Source organism: Pseudophryne corroboree, chromosome 7 (assembly GCF_028390025.1).
Source record: "Pseudophryne corroboree isolate aPseCor3 chromosome 7, aPseCor3.hap2, whole genome shotgun sequence".
Lineage (NCBI taxonomy): Eukaryota > Metazoa > Chordata > Amphibia > Anura > Myobatrachidae > Pseudophryne > Pseudophryne corroboree.
Window position 1 is genome coordinate 412,261,298 of NC_086450.1, and position 23,346 is coordinate 412,284,643.

At 45.8% G+C, this 23,346-nt stretch overlaps 1 protein-coding gene and 2 pseudogenes across 7 annotated transcripts in view; 2 read left to right on the forward strand and 1 right to left on the reverse strand.

Annotated features, from left to right (window-relative positions):
- E4F1 (E4F transcription factor 1) overlaps nt 1-23,346 on the forward strand; it is a 124,382-nt gene that overhangs the window by 83,941 nt on the left and 17,095 nt on the right. For 4 of the 7 annotated variants that reach the window (XM_063934715.1, XM_063934712.1, XM_063934714.1 and 1 more), the window contains 5 exons: nt 11,374-11,576; nt 11,665-11,785; nt 14,032-14,184; nt 14,795-14,904; nt 15,154-15,259. In XM_063934715.1, the coding sequence (XP_063790785.1) occupies nt 11,374-11,576; nt 11,665-11,785; nt 14,032-14,184; nt 14,795-14,904; nt 15,154-15,259 (693 nt within the window). The remainder of the gene's footprint in view (nt 1-11,373; nt 11,577-11,664; nt 11,786-14,031; nt 14,185-14,794; nt 14,905-15,153; nt 15,260-23,346) is intronic. The other 3 variants (XM_063934713.1, XM_063934718.1, XM_063934717.1) reach the window with 1 other exon arrangement.
- Nucleotides 759-877, forward strand: LOC134946172 (5S ribosomal RNA; annotated as a pseudogene).
- LOC134946402 (5S ribosomal RNA) lies at nt 16,256-16,373 on the reverse strand (annotated as a pseudogene).

Consider the following 23,346-nt stretch of genomic DNA (forward strand, 5'->3'; position numbering starts at 1 on the left):
GACATCACTAAGAAACCACTGGCCCATACTTCTCATGGACCCTATCCTTAAGGGAATCCTCCCGACCCAACCAGAACTCGTGTTTAGGAAATCAAGAAACCTCAAGGACATCCTTGCACCCAGCATGCTACGGGAACTACCACCTGAAGACAATCAGCATACTTTACCCAAATGCATTGGATCCTACAAATGTGGACATTGCAACATCTGCAAGTACCTCAACCCCAACAGAAAAACCTTCAGTACTACGGATGGCACCCAGGAGTTCAAGATCAAAAAATTTATGAACTGCAACATCACATCAGTAATTTACTTAATTGAATGCACGTGCCACAAAAAATATGTGGGCAAGACAAAAAGAACTCTCAAAATTAGGATACAAGAGCATGTGAGGAGCATCAAGAATAAACTGGAGACTCATCTACTATAGACATTTTAAACTTGAACACAATTCCAATCCAGAAGAGATGTCCTTCAAAGCCATCGAACACGTGACCAGTGGTGATAGGGGTGGAGACCTGGCCAAGAAGCTCTCCCAAAGAGAAATGTTTTGGATTTTTCAATTAAAGACCATACACCCTCTGGGCTTCAATGAAGGATATGAAATCGCACCCTTTCTTTGACAGAAGCATCAACAATCAAGCATATACGGATTTGTATATTATAATTATTATCCTTCGGCACTTTGCACTTTTAGATAGAATGTCAATTATTCCTAATAAAAACCTGTTACTGTGTGAATAAGTCATTTCGCCAATGAATACAGTCACACCGCACTGGCACACGCCCAATCTCGCCCGATCTTGGAAGCTAAGCAGTGTTGGGCCCAATCAGTACCAAGTGGGTAACCACTTGAGAAGATTGGGTACTGTATAAGGGTAGACCAGTGGACTCGTAACGGTAACATTATAGGGAATATTGACACACCGTCAACTCACCTTTGGCACAGATATTATTCTAATACTCTATTCCCGATAATTAGGTGCAGCATCTAGTTGCACATAAATACACATCCTTTATATGTACCGCCAATCAACAATTACGATTGACGACCTTTTTTCACCCCCCAAGCACTGTCACTTACCCCCTACTGCTCTTATCTCCCCCCATCTCCGTATTTCCCATCTTATTTTTACACTAGCATATTAATGGTCTTCCACTTATTATTATATGGACACTTCCATATCACCGTTCACCTAACCTAATCTAACATGCAATTAAACTCCCCCTTGTTCTCCTTACAAGGGTGTCATAATAGTTAATATATATAGCACTCTCTGCATACTAATGCTAAATTCTATTTCTCTGACGTCCTAGTGGATGCTGGGGACTCCGTAAGGACCATGGGGAATAGCGGCTCCGCAGGAGACTGGGCACAAAAGTAAAGCTTTAGAACTACCTGGTGTGCACTGGCTCCTCCCCCTATGACCCTCCTCCAAGCCTCAGTTAGATTTTTGTGCCCGAACGAGAAGGGTGCACACTAGGTGGCTCTCCTGAGCTGCTTTGTGAAAAGTTTAGTTTTAGGTTTTTTATGTTCAGTGAGACCTGCTGGCAACAGGCTCACTGCATCGAGGGACTAAGGGGAGAAGAGGCGAACTCACCTGCGTGCAGAGTGGATTGGGCTTCTTAGGCTACTGGACATTAGCTCCAGAGGGACCGATCACAGGCCCAGCCATGGATAGGTCCCAGAGCCGCGCCGCCGGCCCCCTTACAGAGCCAGAAGACAGAAGAGGTCCGGAAAATCGGCGGCAGAAGACGTCCTGTCTTCAACAAGGTAGCGCACAGCACTGCAGCTGTGCGCCATTGCTCTCAGCACACTTCACACTCCGGTCACTGAGGGTGCAGGGCGCTGGGGGGGGCGCCCTGAGACGCAATAAAAACACCTTGGATGGCAAAAAATGCCTCACATATAGCTCCTGGGCTATATGGATGAATTTAACCCCTGCCAGAATACACAGAAAAACGGGAGATAAGGCCGCCGAGAAGGGGGCGGAGCCTATCTCCTCAGCACACTGGCGCCATTTTCCCTCACAGCTCCGTTGGAGGGAAGCTCCCTGGCTCTCCCCTGCAGTCACTACACTACAGAAAGGGTTAAAAAAGAGAGGGGGGCACTAATTACGCGCAGTATTAAAAATACAGCAGCTATAAGGGGAAAAACACTTATATAAGGTTATCCCTGTATATATATAGCGCTCTGGTGTGTGCTGGCAAACTCTCCCTCTGTCTCCCCAAAGGGCTAGTGGGGTCCTGTCCTCTATCAGAGCATTCCCTGTGTGTGTGCTGTGTGTCGGTACGTTTGTGTCGACATGTATGAGGAGAAAAATTATGTGGAGACGGAGCAGATTGCCTGTAATAGTGATGTCACCCCCTAGGGGGTCGACACCTGAGTGGATGAACTGTTGGAAGGAATTACGTGACAGTGTCAGCTCTGTATAAAAGACAGTGGTTGACATGAGACAGCCGGCTACTCAGCTTGTGCCTGTCCAGACGTCTCATAGGCCGTCAGGGGCTCTAAAGCGCCCGTTACCTCAGATGGCAGATATAGACGCCGACACGGATACTGACTCCAGTGTCGACGGTGAATAGACAAATGTGACTTCCAGTAGGGCCACACGTTACATGATTGAGGCAATGAAAAATGTTTTACACATTTCTGATAATACGAGTACCACCAAAAAGGGGTATTATGTTCGGTGAGGAAAAACTACCTGTAGTTTTCCTGAATCTGAGAAATTAAATGAGGTGTGTGATGATGCGTGGGTTTCCCCCGATAACAACTGATAATTTCTAAAATGTTATTGGCATTATATCCTTTCCCGCCAGAGGTTAGGGTGCGTTGGGAAACACCCCCTAGGGTGGATAAAGCGCTCACACGCTTGTAAGAACAAGGGCTCTACCCTCTCCTGAGATGGCCGCCCTTAAGGATCCTGCTGATAGAAAGCAGGAGGGTATCCTAAAATGTATTTACACACATACTGGTGTTATACTGCGACCAGCAATCGCCTCAGCCTGGATGTGCAGTGCTGGGTTGGCGTGGTCGGATTCCCTGACTGAAAATATTGATACCCTAGATAGGGACAGTATATTATTGCCTATAGAGCATTTAAAAGATGCATTTCTATATATGCGTGATGCACAGCGGAATATTTGCCGACTGGCATCAAGTCTAAGTGCGTTGTCCATTTCTGCCAGTAGAGGGTTATGGACACGACAGTGGTCAGGTGATGCGGATTCCAAACGGCATTTGGAAGTATTGCCTTATTAAGAGGAGGAGTTATTTGGGGTCGGTCTTTCAGACCTGGTGGCCACGGCAACAGCTGGGAAATCCACGTTTGTACCCCAGGTCGCCTCTTAACATAAGAAGACGCCGTATTATCAGGCGCAGTCCTTTCGTGGGCAAGCGGGCAAAAGGTTCCTCATTTCTGCCCCGTGACAGAGGGAGAGGAAAAAGGCTGCAGAAATCAGCCAGATCCCAGGAACAGAAGCCCTCTCCCGCCTCTGCCAAGCCCTCAGTATGACGCTGGGGCTTTACAAGCAGCATCAGGCAGGGTTGGGGCCCGTCTCAATGAATTTCAGCGCGCAGTGGGCTCACTCGCAATTAGACCCCTGGATCCTTCAGGTGATATCTCAGGGGTACAAATTGGAATTCGAGACGTCTCCACCTCGCCGTTTCCTAAAGTCGGCTTTACCGATGTCTCCCTCTGACAGGGAGGCAGTTTTGGAAGCCATTCACAAGCTGTATTCCCAGCAGGTGATAATCAAGGTACCCCTCCTGCAACAGGGAACGGGGTATTATTCCACACTGTTGTGGTACCGAAGCCGGACGGCTCGGTGAGACCGATTCTAAATCTAAAATCTAAAATCTTGAACACTTACATACGGAGGTTCAAATTCAAGATTGAGTCACTCAGAGCAGTGATTGCGAACCTGGAAGAAGGGGACTACATGATGTCTCGGGACATCAAGGATGCTTACCTTCATGTCCCAATTTACCCTTCTCACCAGGGGTACCTCAGGTTTGTGGTACAGAACTGTCACTATCAGTTTCAGATGCTGCCGTATGGATGGTCCACGGCACCCCGGGTCTTTACCAAGGTAATGGCCGAAATGATGATACTCTTTCGAAGGAAGGGAATTTTAGTTATCCCTTACTTGGACGATTCCCTGATAAGGGTAAGATCCAGGGAACAGTTGGAGGTCGGTGTAGCACTATCTCAGGTAGTGTTGCGGCAGCACGATTGGATTCTCAATATTCCAAAATCGCAGCTGATTCCGACGACTCGTCTTCTGTTCCTAGGGATGATCCTGGACACAGTCCAGAAAAAGGTGTTTCTCCCGGAGGAGAAAGTCAGGGAGTTATCCGAGCTAGTCGGGAACCTCCTATAACCGAGCCAAGTCTCAGTACATCAATGAAAGGGTTCTGGGAAAAATGGTGGCTTCCTACGAAGCAATCCCATTCGGCAGATTCCACGCAAGAACTTTCCAGTGGGACCTGCTGGACAAATGGTCCGGGTCGCATCTTCAGATGCATCAGCGGATAACCCTGTCACCAAGCACAAGGGTGTCTCTCCTGTGGTGGTTGCAGAGTGCTCATCTTCTAGAGGGCCGCAGATTCGACATTCAGGACTGGGTCCTGGTGACCACGGATGCCAGCCTGCGAGGCTGGGGAGCAGTCACACAGGGAAGGAATTTCCAGAGCTTATGGTCAAGCCTGGAGACATCACTTCACATAAATATCCTGAAGCTAAGGGCCATTTACAATGCTCTAAGCTCAGCAAGACCTCTGCTTCAAGGTCACCCGGAGTTGATCCATTCGGACAACATCACGGCAGTCACCCACGTAAACAGACAGGGTGACACAAGAAGCAGGAGGGCAAGGCAGAAGCTGCAAGGATTCTTCGCTGGGCGGAAAATCATGTGATAGCACTGTCAGCAGTATTCATTCCGGGAGTGGACAACTGGGAAGCAGACTTCCTCAGCAGACACGACCCCCATCCGGGAGAGTGGGGACTTCACCCAGAAGTCTTCCACATGTTTATAAAACTCGACAAGTATTGCGCCAGGTCAAGGGACCCTCAGGCAATAGCTGTAGACGCTCTGGTAACACAGTGGGTGTACCAGTCAGTGTATGTGTTCCCTCCTCTGCCTCTCATACCCAAGGTACTGAGAATTATAAGATGGAGAGGAGTAAGCACTATATTCGTGGCTCCGGATTGGCCAAGAAGGACTTGGTAACCGGAACTTCAAGAGATGCTCACGGAGGATCCGTGGCCTCTACCTCTAAGAAGGGACCTGCTCCAGCAAGGACCCTGTCTGTTCCAAGACTTAACGCGGCTGCGTTTGACGGCATGGCGGTTGAACGCCGGATCCTGAAGGAGAAAGGCATTCCGGATGAAGTCATTCCTATCCTGATCAAAGCCAGGAAAGATATAACCGCAAAACATTATCACCGCATTTGGCGAAAATATGTTGCGTGGTGCGAGGCCAGTAAGGCCCCGACGGAGGAATTTTCAACTAGGTCGATTCCTACATTTCCTGCAAACAGGAGTGTCTATGGGCCTGAAATGGGGGTCCATTAAGGTTCAAATTTCGGCCCTGTCAATTTTCTTCCAAAAAGAACTAGCTTCAGTCCCTGAAGTTCAGACGTTTGTGAAAGGGGTACTGTATATACAGCCTCCTTTTGTGCCCCCAGTGGCACCTTGGGATCTAAATGTAGTTTTTGGGTTCCAAAAGTCACATTGGTTTGAACCACTTAAATATGTGGAGTTAAAATATCTCACATGGAAAGTGGTCATGCTGTTGGCCCTGGCCTGGGCCAGGTGCGTGTCAGAATTGGCGGCTTTATCCTGTAAAAGCCCTCATCTGATTTTCCATTCGGACAGGACGGAATTGAGGACTTGTCCTCAGTTTCTCCCTAAGGTGGTTTTCAGCGTTTCACCTGAATCAACCTATTGTGGTGCCTGCGGCTACTAGGGACTTGGAGGACTCCAAGTTGCTAGACGTTGTCAGGGCCCTGGAAATATAGGTTTCCAGGACGGCTGGAGTCAGAAAATCTGACTCGTTGTTTATTCTGTATGCACCCAACAAGCTGGGTGCTCCTGCTTCTAAGCAGACTATTGCTCGTTGGATTTGTAGTACAATTCAGCTTGCACATTCTGTGGCAGGCCTGCCACAGCCAAAATCTGTAAAAGCCCATTCCACAAGGAAGGTGGGCTCATCTTGGGCGGCTGCCCGAGGGGTCTCGGCTTTACAACTTTGCCGAGCAGCTACTTGGTCAGGAGCAAATACGTTTGTAAAATTCTACAAATTTGATACCCTGGCTGAGGAGGACCTGGAGTTCTCTCATTTGGTGCTGCAGAGTCATCCGCACTCTCCCGCCCGTTTGGGAGCTTTGGTATAATCCCCATGGTCCTTACGGAGTCCCCAGCATCCACTAGGACGTCAGAGAAAATAAGAATTTACTTACCGATAATTCTATTTCTCGTAGTCCGTAGTGGATGCTGGGCGCCCATCCCAAGTGCGGATTGTCTGCAATACTGGTACATAGTTATTGTTACCAAAAAATCGGGTTATTGCTGTAGTGAGCCATCTTTTCTAGAGGCTCCTCTGTTATCATGCTGTTAACTTGGTTTAGATCACAAGTTATATGGTGTGATTGGTGTGGCTGGTATGAGTCTTACCCGGGATTCAAAATCCTTCCTTATTGTGTACGCTCGTCCGGGCACAGTATCCTAACTGAGGCTTGGAGGAGGGTCATAGGGGGAGGAGCCAGTGCACACCAGGTAGTTCTAAAGCTTTACTTTTGTGCCCAGTCTCCTGCGGAGCCGCTATTCCCCATGGTCCTTACGGAGTCCCCAGCATCCACTACGGACTACGAGAAATAGAATTATCGGTAAGTAAATTCTTATTTTAATATATCAATGTCTTAATTAACCCTATATAAATTCTGCGCTTAAATAACACACTCCGTTTCTGTGTGTAATAAATTTGGGACCATTATGCATTTAACATACCCAATCCATATGTATTAATACTAGTCTTTCTAAAAATAACCGAATTCTAATGTACGCTTATTAGTACACTAATTTTTGTATTTGTTTTGTTTATTTGAGCTGCTCCTGCACCTTAATATAAGGAAATGTCTGCTATCTAAAGGCTCCTTAAAGATGGCCGCCGCATGCTTTGAAAGTACAATCTAAAACCTACTTAAAGATGGCCGCCGCACCATTGTACATCCCGCCCCAACCCACGATCACTACAGAGGATATGAAGTAGCCGCCCAACCGGAAGAAGGGCAGAAGGACACACACGCCCATCCGGAAGATTGGCAAGACAGCTGCACTATGAGGACGCTTTTCCGGAAGTCGCGCATGGCGCAATGAGAAACTATGGACACAGGAAGTGGGGCGGAAATGACGCGGAAAGCGTCCTGAACGATTCTCTATGCTCTTTTGGTCTTATCTCCATAATTAGCTCTCGTTTTGATAAGAGACAAGTATATTTGGGCTCATCGTTAGCAGCCCAATCCCTTACCTACATTTATATCAAACTTTGTGGTAGAGCACTGAATTTGGATACCAACAGGAAGTGATGTCACAGTCACTTATCCTTAATCATAGCTGCTATAAATAAGAGTATTTGCACACTAGTCCCTTACCCCTTGATGAAGTCTGATGGACGAAACGCGTTGGTTGTACCTCTACTGACTCTCCATTTTTAAAGATAAGCATCACTCTCTTATCTTAAAATAGCTTTTATCAGTATTATATTGCTTATACTGGTTTTATGTGATTCTGGGTTCTAGCTAAATTATACAATTTTATCTATTCTCTTTGGTATTTTTTAAGCTTTTACCTTATATATTTTTTATCCAATCACTATGTTTTAAATTATAAATAAATATATTGTTAATTTTTTTCTAAACCGTATCCTGCGCTATTCTTCACTTTTATCTACATATTAGACACTGTAAGTAGCTTACCCCTATCCCCCCTTTGTTCTATATACACTGCTCAAAAAAATAAAGGGAACACTAAAATAACACATCCTAGATCTGAATGAATGAAATATTCTTATTAAATACATTGTTCTTTACATAGTTGAATGTGCTGACAACAAAATCACACAAAAATGATCAATGGAAATCAAATTTATTAACCCATGGAGGTCTGGATTTGGAGTCACCCTCAAAATTAAAGTGGAAAAACACACTACAGGCTGATCCAACTTTGATGTAATGTCCTTAAAACAAGTCAAAATGAGGCTCAGTAGTGTGTCTGGCCTCCACGTGCCTGTATGACCTCCCTACAACCCACACAAGTGGCTCAGGTAGTGCAGCTCATCCAGGATGGCACATCAATGCGAGCTGTGGCAAGAAGGTTTGCTGTGTCTGTCAGCGTAGTGTCCAGAGCATGGAGGCGCTACCAGGAGACAGGCCAGTACATCAGGAGACGTGGATGAGGCCGTAAGAGGGCAACAACCCAGCAGCAGGACCGCTACCTCCGCCTTTGTGCAAGGAGAAACAGGAGGAGCACTGCCGGAGCCCTGCAAAATGACCTCCAGCAAGTTACAAATGTGCATGTGTCTACTCAAACGATGAGAAGCAGACTCCATGAGGGTGGTATGAGGCCCGACGTCCACAGGTGGGGGTTGTGCTTACAGCCCAACACCGTGCAGGACGTTTGGCATTTGCCAGAGAACACCAAGATTGGCAAATTCGCCACTGGCGCCCTGTGCTCTTCACAGATGAAAGCAGGTTCTCACTGAGCACATGTGACAGAGTCTGGAGACGCCAAGGAGAACGTTCTGCTGCCTGCAGCATCCTCCAGCATGACCGGTTTGGCAGTGGGTCAGTAATGGTGTGCGGTGGCAATTCTTTGGGGGGCCGCACAGCCCTCCATGTGCTCGCCAGAGGTAGCCTGACTGCCATTAGGTACCGAGATGAGATCCTCAGACCCCTTGTGAGACCATATGCTGGTGCGGTTGGCCCTGGGTTCCTCCTAATGCAAGACTATGCTAGACCTCATGTGGCTGGAGTGTGTCAGTAGTTCCTGCAAGACGAAGGCATTGAGGCTATGGACTGGCCCGCCTGTTCCCCAGACCTGAATCCAATTGAGCACATCTGGGACATCATGTCTTGCTCCATCCACCAATGCCACGTTGCACCACAGACTGTCCAGGAGTTGGCGGATGCTTTAGTCCAGGTCTGGGAGGAGATCCCTCAGGAGACCATCCGCCACCTCATCAGGAGCATGCCCAGGCGTTGTAGAGAGGTCATACAGGCACATGAAGGCCACCCACACTACTGAGCCTCATTTTGACTTGTTTTAAGGACATTACATCAAAGTTGGATCAGCCTGTAGTGTGTTTTTCCACTTTAATTTTGAGGGTGACTCCAAATCCAGACCTCCATGGGTTAATAAATTTGATTTCCATTGATAATTTTTGTGTGATTTTGTTGTCAGCACATTCAACTATGTAAGGAACAAAGTATTTAATAAGAATATTTAATTCATTCAGATCTAGGATGTGTTATTTTAGTGTTCCCTTTATTTTTTTGAGCAGTGTATATATATATATATATATATATATATATATATATAATATATATATGATAGCAAAAGAATGCCGCGCCACTTGTGATACTATAATTCCCAAATAGTTCAATAAACACTCCCAGTTATTTGGGCGTCAGCTGTCCCCTAAAGAAACGGCAATGGTAGGTTGCCGCAAGTGAGAGATGGGGATACCAGATAGGGGTTCTAAGCGACCTAAGGTGTTTCTATATGACCAAATAAATTATGTCAATATATTAAATATATATAAAATTCGTTTGTAAAAAAAATTATATATTTTTATTATTATTTCACAACACTATAGAGTATAAAAAACAAAAACAATAAGTATACAACAATAAAAATGCAGTTTCTCTAAAAGATGACTGTTTTCTTAAAAAGGGAAATGGATATGAATAAAAATCTCAGATAAAGTGCATATAGTCTGTGCAAAATAAAAGAAAAGTTTTTAAGAGTCTTAACTGATATAGCAGGAGGTCTCTGGGTAAAGGCCCAACGCGTTTCGTCTCTAGGACTTCTTCATGAAGAAGTCCTAGAGACGAAACGCGTTGGGCCTTTACCCAGAGACCTCCTGCTATATCAGTTAAGACTCTTAAAAACTTTTCTTTTATTTTGCACAGACTATATGCACTTTATCTGAGATTTTTATTCATATCCATTTCCCTTTTTAAGAAAACAGTCATCTTTTAGAGAAACTGCATTTTTATTGTTGTATACTTATTGTTTTTGTTTTTTATACTCTATAGTGTTGTGAAATAATAATAAAAATATATAATTTTTTTTACAAACGAATTTTATATATATTTAATATATTGACATAATTTATTTGGTCATATAGAAACACCTTAGGTCGCTTAGAACCCCTATCTGGTATCCATATATATATATATATATGTGTGTGTGTATGTATATATATATATATATATAAAAATAAAATTAGCATTTTGTATTATTATTTGGAGTTGCTGTTTATGTGTTTTTTGTTTATTTGGTTCCCATGTCTTCTGTTATTGTGTCCACACACGGTGTTATCTGTGATTTGAGCTGTACTATGGGGTAATTCAGATCTGATTGCAACATTGTTTCTGTGCAGGGTAAATACGGGCTGCTTTATTTTTACACTGCAATTTAGATTTCAGTTTGAACACACCCCACCCAAAATGTAACTCTCTTCACATGTTATATCTGCCCCCCCCTTCAGTGGACATGGTTTTGCCCATTAGCTAACAAATTTGCTGCTGCGATCAGATCTGAATTAGGCCCTATGTGTGCTATGCTATTTGTACTTTAGTGGTATGCGATTTGAACTACACCCGAATTTGACTACACTACAGTATGTAATGTATGCGATGTAGTTCAGAAATACCTGCCTGCACATACTATTTAGCCTTGTGATATTGACTACATGGGAGCGCGCATCGCAAGGGAAACTAAACACGGTGCGATTTGAACTAAAAAGATCATATCGCATGCGATAATCGCACCGTGTGGGGTGTGTGGGCACCATTACTTGCATAGTTCTATATGTTCTTGTACTGTATCTGATCCACCCTCTGACTACAGGTTCTTGCCATAAATTGCTTATTTTTAGGGTCATTCATACATAAGTATTGTAGTGACTAAGCAGGATGGCTAGATCTGACGGTTGCAAGTATATATTTGTATTCTGGTTGTATTCTATTCTCATTAAGAAGCCTTTTGACGATCAGTTCTTTTTGACATTCTTTACACATCTCTGCAGTTGTGTATTATTGAAGTTGCGGATTATCTAACATACTAACGCCTTGTTTGCCCCCAGCAGTGTCGGAGGAGCTGAAGGACATGCTGGCCAATGAGGACAGTATGGTGGGCGACCAGAGAAGTGAAATACAGGAATTCGAAGTGGAGTGGCAAGAGAGCCCTGTGGATCTAGCACCAAACGAAGAGGTTGCGCTGGTGAAAGTGGTCGTGGACGATAAAGTCCGCTACATTTGTCAGCTGTGTGAAAAGACATTTAAGACTGTATGTATTAAGTTCTGTGATCCCGCTTGTATGGCCACCATACTGTTTGGAGGTCTTCATGTTGATTGACCTCCTCTTTTCCTCCTAGTCCAACATCCTGAAAGCGCACATGCTCACCCACAGCAACAAAAAAGACTATGAGTGCAAGCTGTGTGGAAATGCATTCAGGACAAAGGGCTCCTTAATCCGGCACAACAGGAGGCACACTGGTAAGGGACATACAGAATCCAAGATGAAGCTGCCTATTACATGTCATGCATTTAGTGTTATTAATTGGCATAATCACTGCCGTCTGGTTACAGGATATGCCCAGCCATGTGTTATCACAGCTTGAATACATTGCTCAGGAGGTCTTGTGACAATTCCTGATAGAACCCTAGCAGTCCATATTTTACAGTTCTCCCCAGTATCAGTATAAGTGAAATAATTAACACCACCTATGGATCCTTGAAAATGTGTCATCCAGCAATGACAACAGCTGTGCATCAGCAAAACATGCTAGGGATGGGGGGGGGGGGGGTCTCTGAGGACTGAAGTTGGGAAACACTTGTATATAGCTTGTTGGTACGACTACATCAGGGTTTTTTCTTGCTTTAGCAGGTACCCTGTGTCATGGCAATTGTGTTCAAGGTACCCACCAATGCAGTGGTTCCCTCAGGGCACTTGCAGGGGAGCTCTGGGTTCGTGGTCCAGGACTAAATCACATTGTCTATAGTCAATGTGATGGACAATAACCAGAGCTAGTGGCCGCCAGTCATAAATTATCTGGATAAACAGAAGCAAGTCACGTCACTCACCGCATAACTGACTCGAGGGATGACATATAACACAGCTGAATTAATTTAATATTTTTTTCTGAATTCCTCAATATGAAACTTTTGGCCTAAGGGTGCTGTGAAAAAGTTCTGATACTGTACTCTAGGGCACCGTCATTTAAAATAGTTTGTGAACCACTGCCTTAATGTAGACATTTGTTCAAAGTACCCTTTAACATTACATATCTGCCACATTACCACTTATGTAATAAATCTGTTCTTTTACATATGCCTTCCAATTTGTATGGCTTCTTTTTTTTTTATAAAGAAGTTTGTTATACTTGATTCATTTCATGGGTGAAATGAGCGGCCCCCCGAGCTCCCCCGCATCGCTCAGCACACATCGCGCTGTGCTGAGCGGTGGGAGAGATGTGTGCTGAGCGGTTTGCTCAGCACACATCTCACCCGTCTATATGGGCCTTAAGTCTGGAGAAGTGATAAAGCAGTGATAAGTACAAGGTGATAACGCACCAGCCAATCAGCTCCTAACTGTCCATTTACATATTGGAGCTTACTGGCTGGGGCATTATCACCTTGCACTTATCACTACTTTATCCCTTTTCTAGGCTTAATTAATCTGCCCCACGCCTAAAGGGGGTACACACAGAGAGAGCTGTTCTTAAAATCTAAAGGGCCGTATTCATGGCCGATTTGGGGAGAGATGTGTGCGGAGCGGTTCGCTCAGCACACATCTCTCCCCCCACTCAGCTCAGCGCAATGTGTGCTGAGCGTGCGGGAGGAGACGGAGGGGCCGCTCATTTCACCCAACGGGTGAAGTGAGCGACCTGCTAGAATGGCCTGGATGCAGGCCAATCTAGCACCGGCGATAGCGATGTTCGGGGCTGCTCATCGCTATCGCTGTGAGGGGTACACACGGAGTGATCGCTGCTTAAAATCTAAGCAATCTAGTGAGATTGCTTAGATTTTAAGCAGCGATCGCACCGTGAGTACCCCCCTTAAGCAGTCTGACTAGATTGCTTAGATTTTAAACATGGATCTCCCATGTGTATGCCCCCCAGCGATACCCGCGCATCGCTATCGCTGGTGCTAGATTGGCCACAATCTAGCACATCGCTCTTTCACCCGCTGGGTGAAGTGAGCGGCCACCCCCCCTTGCTCAGCACACATCGCGCTGTGCTGAGCGTGGGGGGGAAGAGATGTGTGCCGAGTGGTCTGTGACAGATCGCTCAGCACACATCTCTAGTGTATACTGGGCTTTAAGCTGGGCACACACACTATACAATTACCTGGCAGATCATCTGCCAGATCTGGGTGGTTGGAGTGAAAATCTGGTAATGGATGAGAGCAAATGACAATCAACCATTTGCTCCCAAGCACTGGAAAATGGACAAAACCAATATCGGGGTTTTAACCAATGTGTATGAACAACAGCTTTTGTCCGTTTTCCAGTGTTTAGTTGTAAATGGTCGATTTTCATTTGCGTTAATCCATTACCAGATCATTCCGATCTGCAAGATAATATAGTGCATAGAAAAATACAACTTAAACCTTTTATGGTAGTATTTTTATATAGGTTATTTGTCCTGTCTGTGTTAAAAGATGTGTTTGTGTCTGTTGCTATATCCCTGCTTATTATTCTGCATGATCTTCTCTCTGTCTTCTTTTTTAATTCTTGTTAGACGAGCGTCCGTATGTCTGCTCCAAGTGTGGGAAGAGTTTCCGTGAGTCAGGGGCGTTGTCCAGGCACATGCGGTCCCTTACTCCCTGCACAGAAAAGATCAGTCTCAACATGGGGAAAGGCATCGTGATCAATCGGGATGAGAACTCGTCAGGTCTGTTCACACGGATGCAAACTTCCAATAAATCAGTGTTCTCCCCAGACTTTTTTTTTTTTTTTTTTGCTGGGTGGCATTATGGGGGACGGACGGACGTGTGCCTAACCCTATCACAGCTGGTAAGCAACAGCCCTTTGTGCACGCCCCCCCCCTCCCCCTCCCCCTCCCATTAGGCATCTCACTTACTGTTTGGTGGGCACCAGGTAGGAGAGGGGCAGGCTGTGAGGCTGTGGTGCTTTCCTCCAGTGGCAGGGTGGGCCGAAATCAAGGGGAGGGGATGGCCAGTATCCTCATTAAGGCAGGCACAGCTGAAACAGGGCGAGCCTGAGTTGAGATGGAGGCAGTGATAGGCAGTACACTCCATCCAGCAGCGGCAGCTCCACGCCATAAGCCAAACTGCTCTGATGTTTCTGTCATTGGCGTGCGATTTTCGTGAAAATATAGCATGGGGAGAACACTGTGGATGAAGATTCTCCAATTGTATGCTGTATCTGGTGGGGGTGGGGGGGGGGGGGGTGTGTCTGTAATACAAATCTAAGACATAGTAGATTTCCGGTATGATGAGGGCTGTGGTGTAGCTTACTCTACCTTGCTTTCTCCCGCTCAGATCTTGTATCTACAGATACCTCGTCACAGTTAGATGACGTAGATGGTACTCCGGTGATCCGACTAGTAACCGATGACCAGGGCAATCTACTGCATGAAGTCCATGTCCAGGTACAGACTCTTTCTATTAAACCAGGTGTGAGTAGAGATTGTACAGCTGCCTGTCTTGCCTCCTGTTCTGGGCTACTGCTGAGCTGTATCCCGCTCCAAGCTGCACAGAGCAATGAAGACCAGAGAGGAGAAGCACAGTGGAGTTTAGTCTGTTTCTACACAGGGAGGAATAACACGAGAGCAATAGGCTGAATTTCTAGAGTGAAACAAAATAATATTCCCATTGACGTCGTCTTCTCTTTTTAATAGACAGATGGTATACTGGGCAATGGCACAGAGAATTTGAAGTGTCCTCAATGTGGTGACATTTGCAAGAGTAGCAACTCCTTGAAAGTACACCTGAAGGGGCATGAAGGTAATGTCTACTCTCCACAAACGTCCAGTGCATTGGTCACGTTACTTATGGGTGTACATTGTCCTCAGTTGTATTGATTTAATGTTTCTCTAACGTCCTAGAGGATGCTGGGACTCCGTAAGGACCATGGGGTATAGACGGGCTCCGCACTAGACATGGGCACTTTAAGAAAGACTTTGACTCTGGGTGTGCACTGGCTCCTCCCTCTATGCCCCTCCTCCAGACCTCAGTTTGAGACTGTGCCCAGAGGAGGATGGGTGCACTGCAGGGAGCTCTCCTGAGTCTCCTGCTAAGAAAGTATCTTTACTTACAAAAGGAGAGAAAGAAAGCTCTTGTGTGGGCGCACTCTTGAAAAAAGAAAAAGGAAGAGAAAATTCTTCAGATATGAGTTGAGAAAATGTTAAAACAAATATTTATTGAATAATCGATTAAAAATTGTTCATACCCCACTGTGATCAAAAAGAATTTTTAATGAATATTAATTTTTTTTATATTTTTTTATTTTTATATTGTTTTATTTTCCTTTATTAGAAATAATGTGGAAAGAATAGGCAAAAGTAAAAGTAAAAATAAAGGAAATGTTCTGGTCTCGTTAATCACAAAAAACGGATTAGAAAGGTTACAGACACTTGATAGTCTAGCAACCGTTTCTCCTGACCAGCACAGAAATTCTGTGTTAATGAAAACGAACAAGGAGATCCAATTCTATGTCTTTGAAAGACCACTTAGGGGGTCAATGTTGGACAAATTACTGATCACCTACTGTACCTAGGTCACAAAATTATCGACATATCTTAAGATTCTTAAACATGTAGAAATGATTATCGTAATAGGAGAGAAGGAAAGGGGTAAAGAGATGATTGAGAAAAGAAAGAAATAGAAAAAGATGGGTATGTGGGAGGGGAAAGAGGGGAATGGAAGGAAAAGGGAGGGAGGTGAAAAAGTGGTGATGCTGCTGTTGGTGTCCACCCTTCAGATGAAGGGGAATAGTGTCCTTCTCTACAACACCAGGTATTCCCAGGAAGTCTCCTTTCAGGTACTGACCTGGCCCAACGCTGCTTAGCTTCCAAGATCGGACGAGATCGGGCATTAACTGCGTGGTATGATAGTAGAGAGGCTATCTACCAATGAGAGTGCACCTATATATGAAAAGTGGAAAAGAGTTGAAAGAAAAGACCAATAATGTGAATAATGTGTGGATCTGCTTTCCACGTTAGGCAAGGTGACTCATTCGCCAAATGGCCAGTGATACACCCTGGATCATGGATGAGAGTCCACTGAAATGGGATGGACCAGTGAGGAACAAAAAGGGGAAAGGAGGGGCAAGGAAGGACAAAGGGGGGAAGAAAAAAGAATGGAGGAAAAAGGTTATAAAGTCACAGAGAAAAGTATAATAATCAAATGGTGTTAATAATCACAAAGGGGTTAGCCAAAGAGAGAGAAAAAAACCGATGTCTCTATATATGGCAAAAATTATTATATATCACCTGAAAGCACATAAAGTGAATGGGTAAATATGAATTGAGACCGGATATGTCGTGTGCATAGGCACTTAGGAGTACAGTTATGTGAATTCACTGTTTTGCACAAAATTTGCAGGATATCTGAAATCACATCAGGTAGATTTATAGATTATATACAATGATGTCAGATATATTGTGTGCATGAGCACCTATGAGTACAGTGATACAAGTTCACTGATGATAAGAGAATAGTGCAATGCACACCTTGTTTATCCCGACTGGCGTACGGGGTTAATTACCCTATATATATATGCAAAAAGCTGAACTATACAGTGGGTGGGAAATCCCCCAGATTAAGATCACTAACATCTCTTTTGCATAGTTACGCATATCATTAAAAAGTTAGAAATAACAAGTTTGATACTCATGGTGTGAGGATATCAGATTCCAGGGGCCTATGATAATCAGTAGTCATCCATGGAAGAATCTCCTGTACGGATCCGTAGAAAACGCGTTTCGCCCGTTAGGCTTGTTCACTTCTGGGATCTCGTTTTTCAAGAGTGCGCCCACACAAGAGCTTTCTTTCTCTCCTTTTGTAAGTATAACTACTTTCTAGCTCTGGGTGCACCGCCAATAAGGACCACAATTGAAAATTTGTTTTCTTTTCTAATACTTGTCCAATTTTGGCTCTTTTCAATCTCATTATAATTCATACCGGTGCCAGGTCATCCTTTCTTTTGTCAAGAAAGTATCTTTAAGTTTTTTATTTTCAGGGAGCACTGCTGGCAACAGACTCCCTGCATTGAGGGACTGAGGAGAGAGGAGCAGACCTACTTAAATGATAGGCTCTGCTCCTTAGGCTACTGGACACCATTAGCTCCAGAGGGATTGAAACACAGGTTCGTCCTGGGCGTTCATCCCGGAGCCGCGCCGCCACCGTCCTTCTCACAGAGCCGGAAAAAAGAAGAAAGAAGGCTTCAAAGGCGGCAGAAGACTTCAGCTGTGTGCGCCATTGCTCCCATACACCTCACATACTCCGGTCACTGTAAGGGCGCAGGGGGGGCGCCCTGGGCAGCAATATAAACCTCTCCTATGGCAAAATGAATTATATACATGTACAGGTGGGCACTGTACATGTATATTAAAGAGCCCCCGCCATGTTTTACATATTTTGAGCGGGACAGCACTCACCAGCACCATTTTTTTCTCCACAGCACCGCTAAGAGGAAGCTCCCCGGACTCTCCCCTGCTTGACACACGGTGAAAGAGGGTTTTAAAGTAAAGGGGGGGGCACATAATTGGCGCGCATATATACTATAACAGCGCTACTGGGTAAACATTCTGTGTTTTTTCCTGGGTCATATAGCGCTGGGGTGTGTGCTGGCATTCTGTCTCTTCAAAGGGCTTAAAAGGGGAACCTGTCTTCAGAAAAGAGATTCCCTGTGTGTGTGGAGTGTGTCGGTACGCGTGTGTCGACATGTTTGACGAAGGCTCACCTAAGGAGGAGGGGGAGTGCATGATTGTCAGGTCGCCGTCGGCAACGCCGACACCGGACTGGATGGATATGTGGAATGTCTTGAATGCTAATGTAAATTTATTACATAAGAGATTAGACAAAGCTGAGGCTAGGGAACAGTCAGGTAGTCAGACCGTGCCTGTCCCAGTGGCACCGGGACCTTCCAGGTCTCAAAAGCGCACATTATCCCAGATCACTGACACAGATACCGACACGGATTCAGATTCCAGTGTCGACTATGAGGATGCAAAAAGTGGCTAAGGGTATTCGTTACATGATTATTGCTATTAAAGAGGTTTTGCATATCACGGAGGAACCCCCTGTCCCTGACACGAGGGTACACATGTATAAAGAGAAAAAACCTGAGGTCACCTTTCCGTCCTCATATGAGCTAAGCGAATTGTGCGAAAAGGCTTGGGAATCTCCAGACAGGAGATTACAAGTTTCCAAGAGGATTCTTATGGCGTATCCCTTCCCACAAAAGGACAGGATACGATGGGAATCTTCGCCTAAAGTATACAAGGCGTTGACACGCTTATCAAAGAAGGTAGCACTGCCATCCCAGGATACGGCTACCCTCAAGGATCCTGCTGATCGTAAGCAGGAAGTTACCATGAATTACATTTACACACATTCTGGTACTATTATTAGATCGGCTATGGCATCGGCCTGGGTTTGTAGTGCTGTCGCAGCATGGACAGATTCCTTATCTACGGAGATTGAGACCCAAGATAAGGATACCATTTTAATGACCCTAGGGCATATCAAGGATGCTGCGTTATATATGAGGGATGCTCAAAGAGAAATTTGTTTACTAAGCTCCAGAATAAATGCTATGTCTATTTCTGCTAGGCGACTCTTGTGGAACCGGCAGTGGACAGGGGATGCCGACTCAAAGCGGCATATGGAGACGTTGCCTTACAAGGGGGAGGAGTTGTTTGGTGAAGGCCTCTCGGACCTTGTCTCTACTGCTACAGCAGGTAAATCAAATTTTTTGCCTTATGTTCCCCCGCAACCTAAGAAGGCGCCGCATTACCAAATGCAGTCCTTTCATTCCAATAAAAACAAAAAGGTACGGGGTTCGTCCTTTCTTGCCAGAGGTAAAGGCAGGGGAAAAAAGCTGCACACAGCTAGTTCCCAGGAGCAGAAGTCCTCCCCTGCGTCTGCAAAATCCACTGCATGACGCTGGGGCTTCCCTGGGGGAGTCAGCTCAAGTGGGGGCACGTCTTCGATTTTTCAGCCACATCTGGGTCCACTCACAGGTGGATCCCTGGGCAATAGAGATTGTTTCCCGGGGATACAAGCTGGAATTCGAAGAGGTGCCTCCTCGCCGGTTTTTCAAATCGGCCCTACCAGCTTCTCCTTCAGAGAGGGAGTTAGTGTTAAATACAATTCAAAAATTGTGTCTTCAGCAGGTGATAATCAAGGTTCCCCTTCTGCAACAAGGGAAGGGGTACAGGTTGAGTATCCCTTATCCAAAATGCTTGGGACCAGGAGTATATTGGATATCGGATTATTCCGTATTTTGGAATAATTGCATACCATAATGAGATATCATGGCGATGGGACCCTAGTCTAAGCACAGAATGCATTTATGTTTCATATACACCTTATACACACAGCCTGAAGGTCATTTTAGCCAATATTTTTAATAACTTTGTGCATTAAACAAAGTGTGTGTACATTCACACAATTTATTTATGTTTCATATACACCTTATGCACACACCCTGAAGGTCATTTAATACAATATTTTTTATAATTTTGTGTATTAAACAAAGTTTGTGTACATTGAGCAATCAGAAAACAAAGGTTTCACTATTTCACTCTCACTCAAAAAATTCCGTATTTCGGAATATTCCGTATTTCGGAATATTTGGATATGGGATACTCAACCTGTATTACTCAACCCTGTTTGTGGTCCCGAAACCGGACGGTTCGGTCAGACCCATTTTGAATTTAAAATCCCTGAACCTGTACCTAAAAAGGTTCAAGTTCAAGATGGAATCGCTCAGAGCGGTCATCGCCAGCCTGGAGAGGGGGGGGGGGGGGGGGGGGGATTGGATGGTTTCCCTGGACATAAAGGATGCATACCTTCATGTTCCGATATTCCCTCCTCATCAGGCGTTCCTGAGATTTGCGGTACAGGACTGTCATTACCAATTTCAGACGTTGCCGTTTGGGCTTTCCACGGCCCCAAGGATTTTTACCAAGGTAATGGCGGAGATGATGGTGCTCCTGCGCAAGCAGGGTGTCACAATTATCCCATACTTGGACGATCTCCTCATAAAGGCGAGATCTCGAGAGAAGTTACTGGACAGCGTTTCACTGTCTGTGAGGACGTTACAGCAACACGGCTGGATTCTCAATATTCCGAAGTCGCAGCCGGTTCCTACAACGCGTCTGACCTTTTTGGGCCTGATTCTGGACACAGACCAGAAAAAGGTTTTTCTTCCGATGGAAAAGGCTCAGGAGCTCATGGCTCTGGTCAAGAACCTATTAAAGCCAAAGACGGTTTCAGTGCATCACTGCACACGTGTCCTGGGGAAGATGGTGGCGTCTTACGAGGCCATCCCCTTCGGCAGGTTCCATGCGAGGACTTTTCAATGGGACCTACTGGACAAGTGGTCCGGGTCTCATCTACAAATGCATCAAAGGATCGTTCTGTCTCCCAGAGCCAGGGTATCTCTCCTGTGGTGGTTGCACAGTGCTCACCTCCTAGAGGGCCGCAGGTTCGGCATTCAGGACTGGATCCTGGTGACCACGGACGCAAGCCTCCGAGGTTGGGGAGCAGTCACACTGGGAAGAAATTTTCAAGGTCTCTGGTCAAGTCTAGAGACTTGTCTTCACATCAACGTCCTGGAATTGAGGGCCATATACAACGCCCTACGTCAAGCGGAGGCATTGCTTCGCGACAAGCCAGTCCTGATTCAGTCGGACAATGTCACAGCAGTAGCTCATGTAAACCGCCAAGGCGGCACAAGGAGCAGGGTGGCAATGGCAGAAGCCACCAGAATTCTTCGCTGGGCGGAAGGTCATGTAAGCGCACTGTCAGCAGTGTTCATTCCGGGAGTGGACAACTGGGAAGCGGACTTCCTCAGCAGACACGACCTGCATCCGGGAGAGTGGGGACTTCATCAGGAAGTCTTCGCACAGATCGTGGGTCAGTGGGGACTGCCCCAAATAGACATGATGGCGTCCCGTCTCAACAAAAAGTTAAAGCGGTATTGCGCCAGATCTAGAGACCCTCAGGCGGTAGTGGTAGACACTCTGGTGACACCTTGGGTGTTCAGGTCGGTCTATGTGTTTCCTCCTCTTCCTCTCATACCCAAGGTGTTGAGAATAATAAGACAAAGAGGAGTGAGCGCAATCCTCGTGGCTCCGGATTGGCCACGAAGGACTTGGTATCCAGATCTGCAGGAGTTGCTCACAGAAGATCCGTGGCCTCTTCCTCTACGGCAGGACCTGCTGCAACAAGGGCCCTGTCTGTTCCAAGACTTACTGCGGCTGCGTTTGACGGCATGGCGGTTGAACGCCGGATCCTAGCGGAAAAAGGCATTCCGGATGAGGTCATTCCTACCCTGATCAAGGCTATGAAGGAATTGACATCGAAACATTATCCACCGCATATGGAGAAAATATGTTTCTTGGTGTGAGGCCAGGAATTCTCCTACGGAGGAGTTCCATTTGGGCCGTCTCCTTCACTTCCTTCAGACTGGAGTGACTTTGGGCCTAAAATTAGGGTCCATAAGGGTTCAAATTTCGGCCTTATCCATTTTCTTTCAAAAAGAATTGGCTTCTCTTCCTGAAGTACAGACTTTTGTAAAGGGAGTACTGCATATTCAGCCCCCGTTTGTGCCTCCGGTGGCGCCTTGGGACCTTAGTGTGGTGTTAAGTTTCCTTAAGTCACATTGGTTTGAACCTCTCAACACGGTGGAGTTGAAATACCTCACTTGGAAGGTGGTCATGTTGTTAGCCTTAGCTTCAGCAAGGCGAGTTTCGGAACAAGCGGCTTTGTCACATAAAAGCCCCTATCTAGTTTTTCATGTGGATAGGGCGGAATTGAGGACTCGTCCTCCGTTCCTTCCTAAGGTGGTCTCATCTTTTCATATGAACCAACCTATTGTTGTGCCTGTGGCTACGCGTGACTTGGAGGATTCCGAGTCCTTGGATGTGGTCAGGGCTTTGAAGATTTAACAGAAGCACTGTTTGTCCTGTATGCAGCCAACAAGGTTGGCGCTCCGGCTTCTAAGCAGACTATTGCTCGCTGGATCTGTAACACGATTCAGCAGGCGCATTCTACGGCAGGATTGCCGTTACCAAAATCGGTTAAGGCCCATTCCACTAGGAAGGTGGGCTCTTCTTGGGCGGCTGCCCGAGGGGTCTCGGCTTTACAGTTGTGCCGAGCTGCGACTTGGTTGGGTTCAAACACCTTTGCAAAGTTCTATAAGTTTGATACCCTGGCTGAGGAGGACCTCCTGTTTGCTCAATCGGTGCTTCAGAGTCATCCGCACTCTCCCGCCCGTTTGGGAGCTTTGGTATAATCCCCATGGTCCTTACGGAGTCCCAGCATCCTCTAGGACGTTAGAGAAAATAAGATTTTACACCTACCGGTAAATCTATTTCTCGTAGTCCGTAGAGGATGCTGGGCGCCCGTCCCAAGTGCGGACTTCTCCTGCAAGACTTGTATATAGTTATTGCTTTAATAAGGGTTATGTTATAGTTTCATCGGTTTGGACTGGGACTATGTTGTTTGTTCATACTGTTAACTGGGTAGTTATCACAAGTTATACGGTGTGATTGGTGTGGCTGGTATGAATCTTGCCCTTGGATTAACTAGAATCCTTTCCTCGTACTGTCCATCTCCCCTGGGCACAGTTTCTCTAACTGAGGTCTGGAGGAGGGGCATAGAGGGAGGAGCCAGTGCACACCCAGAGTCAAAGTCTTTCTTAAAGTGCCCATGTCTCCTGCAGAGCCCGTCTATACCCCATGGTCCTTACGGAGTCCCAGCATCCTCTACGGACTACGAGAAATAGATTTACCGGTAGGTGTAAAATCTTATTTTCTCACAGCTACAGTTAAGGTCTCTGAGCATCATAAGTGCCAGTA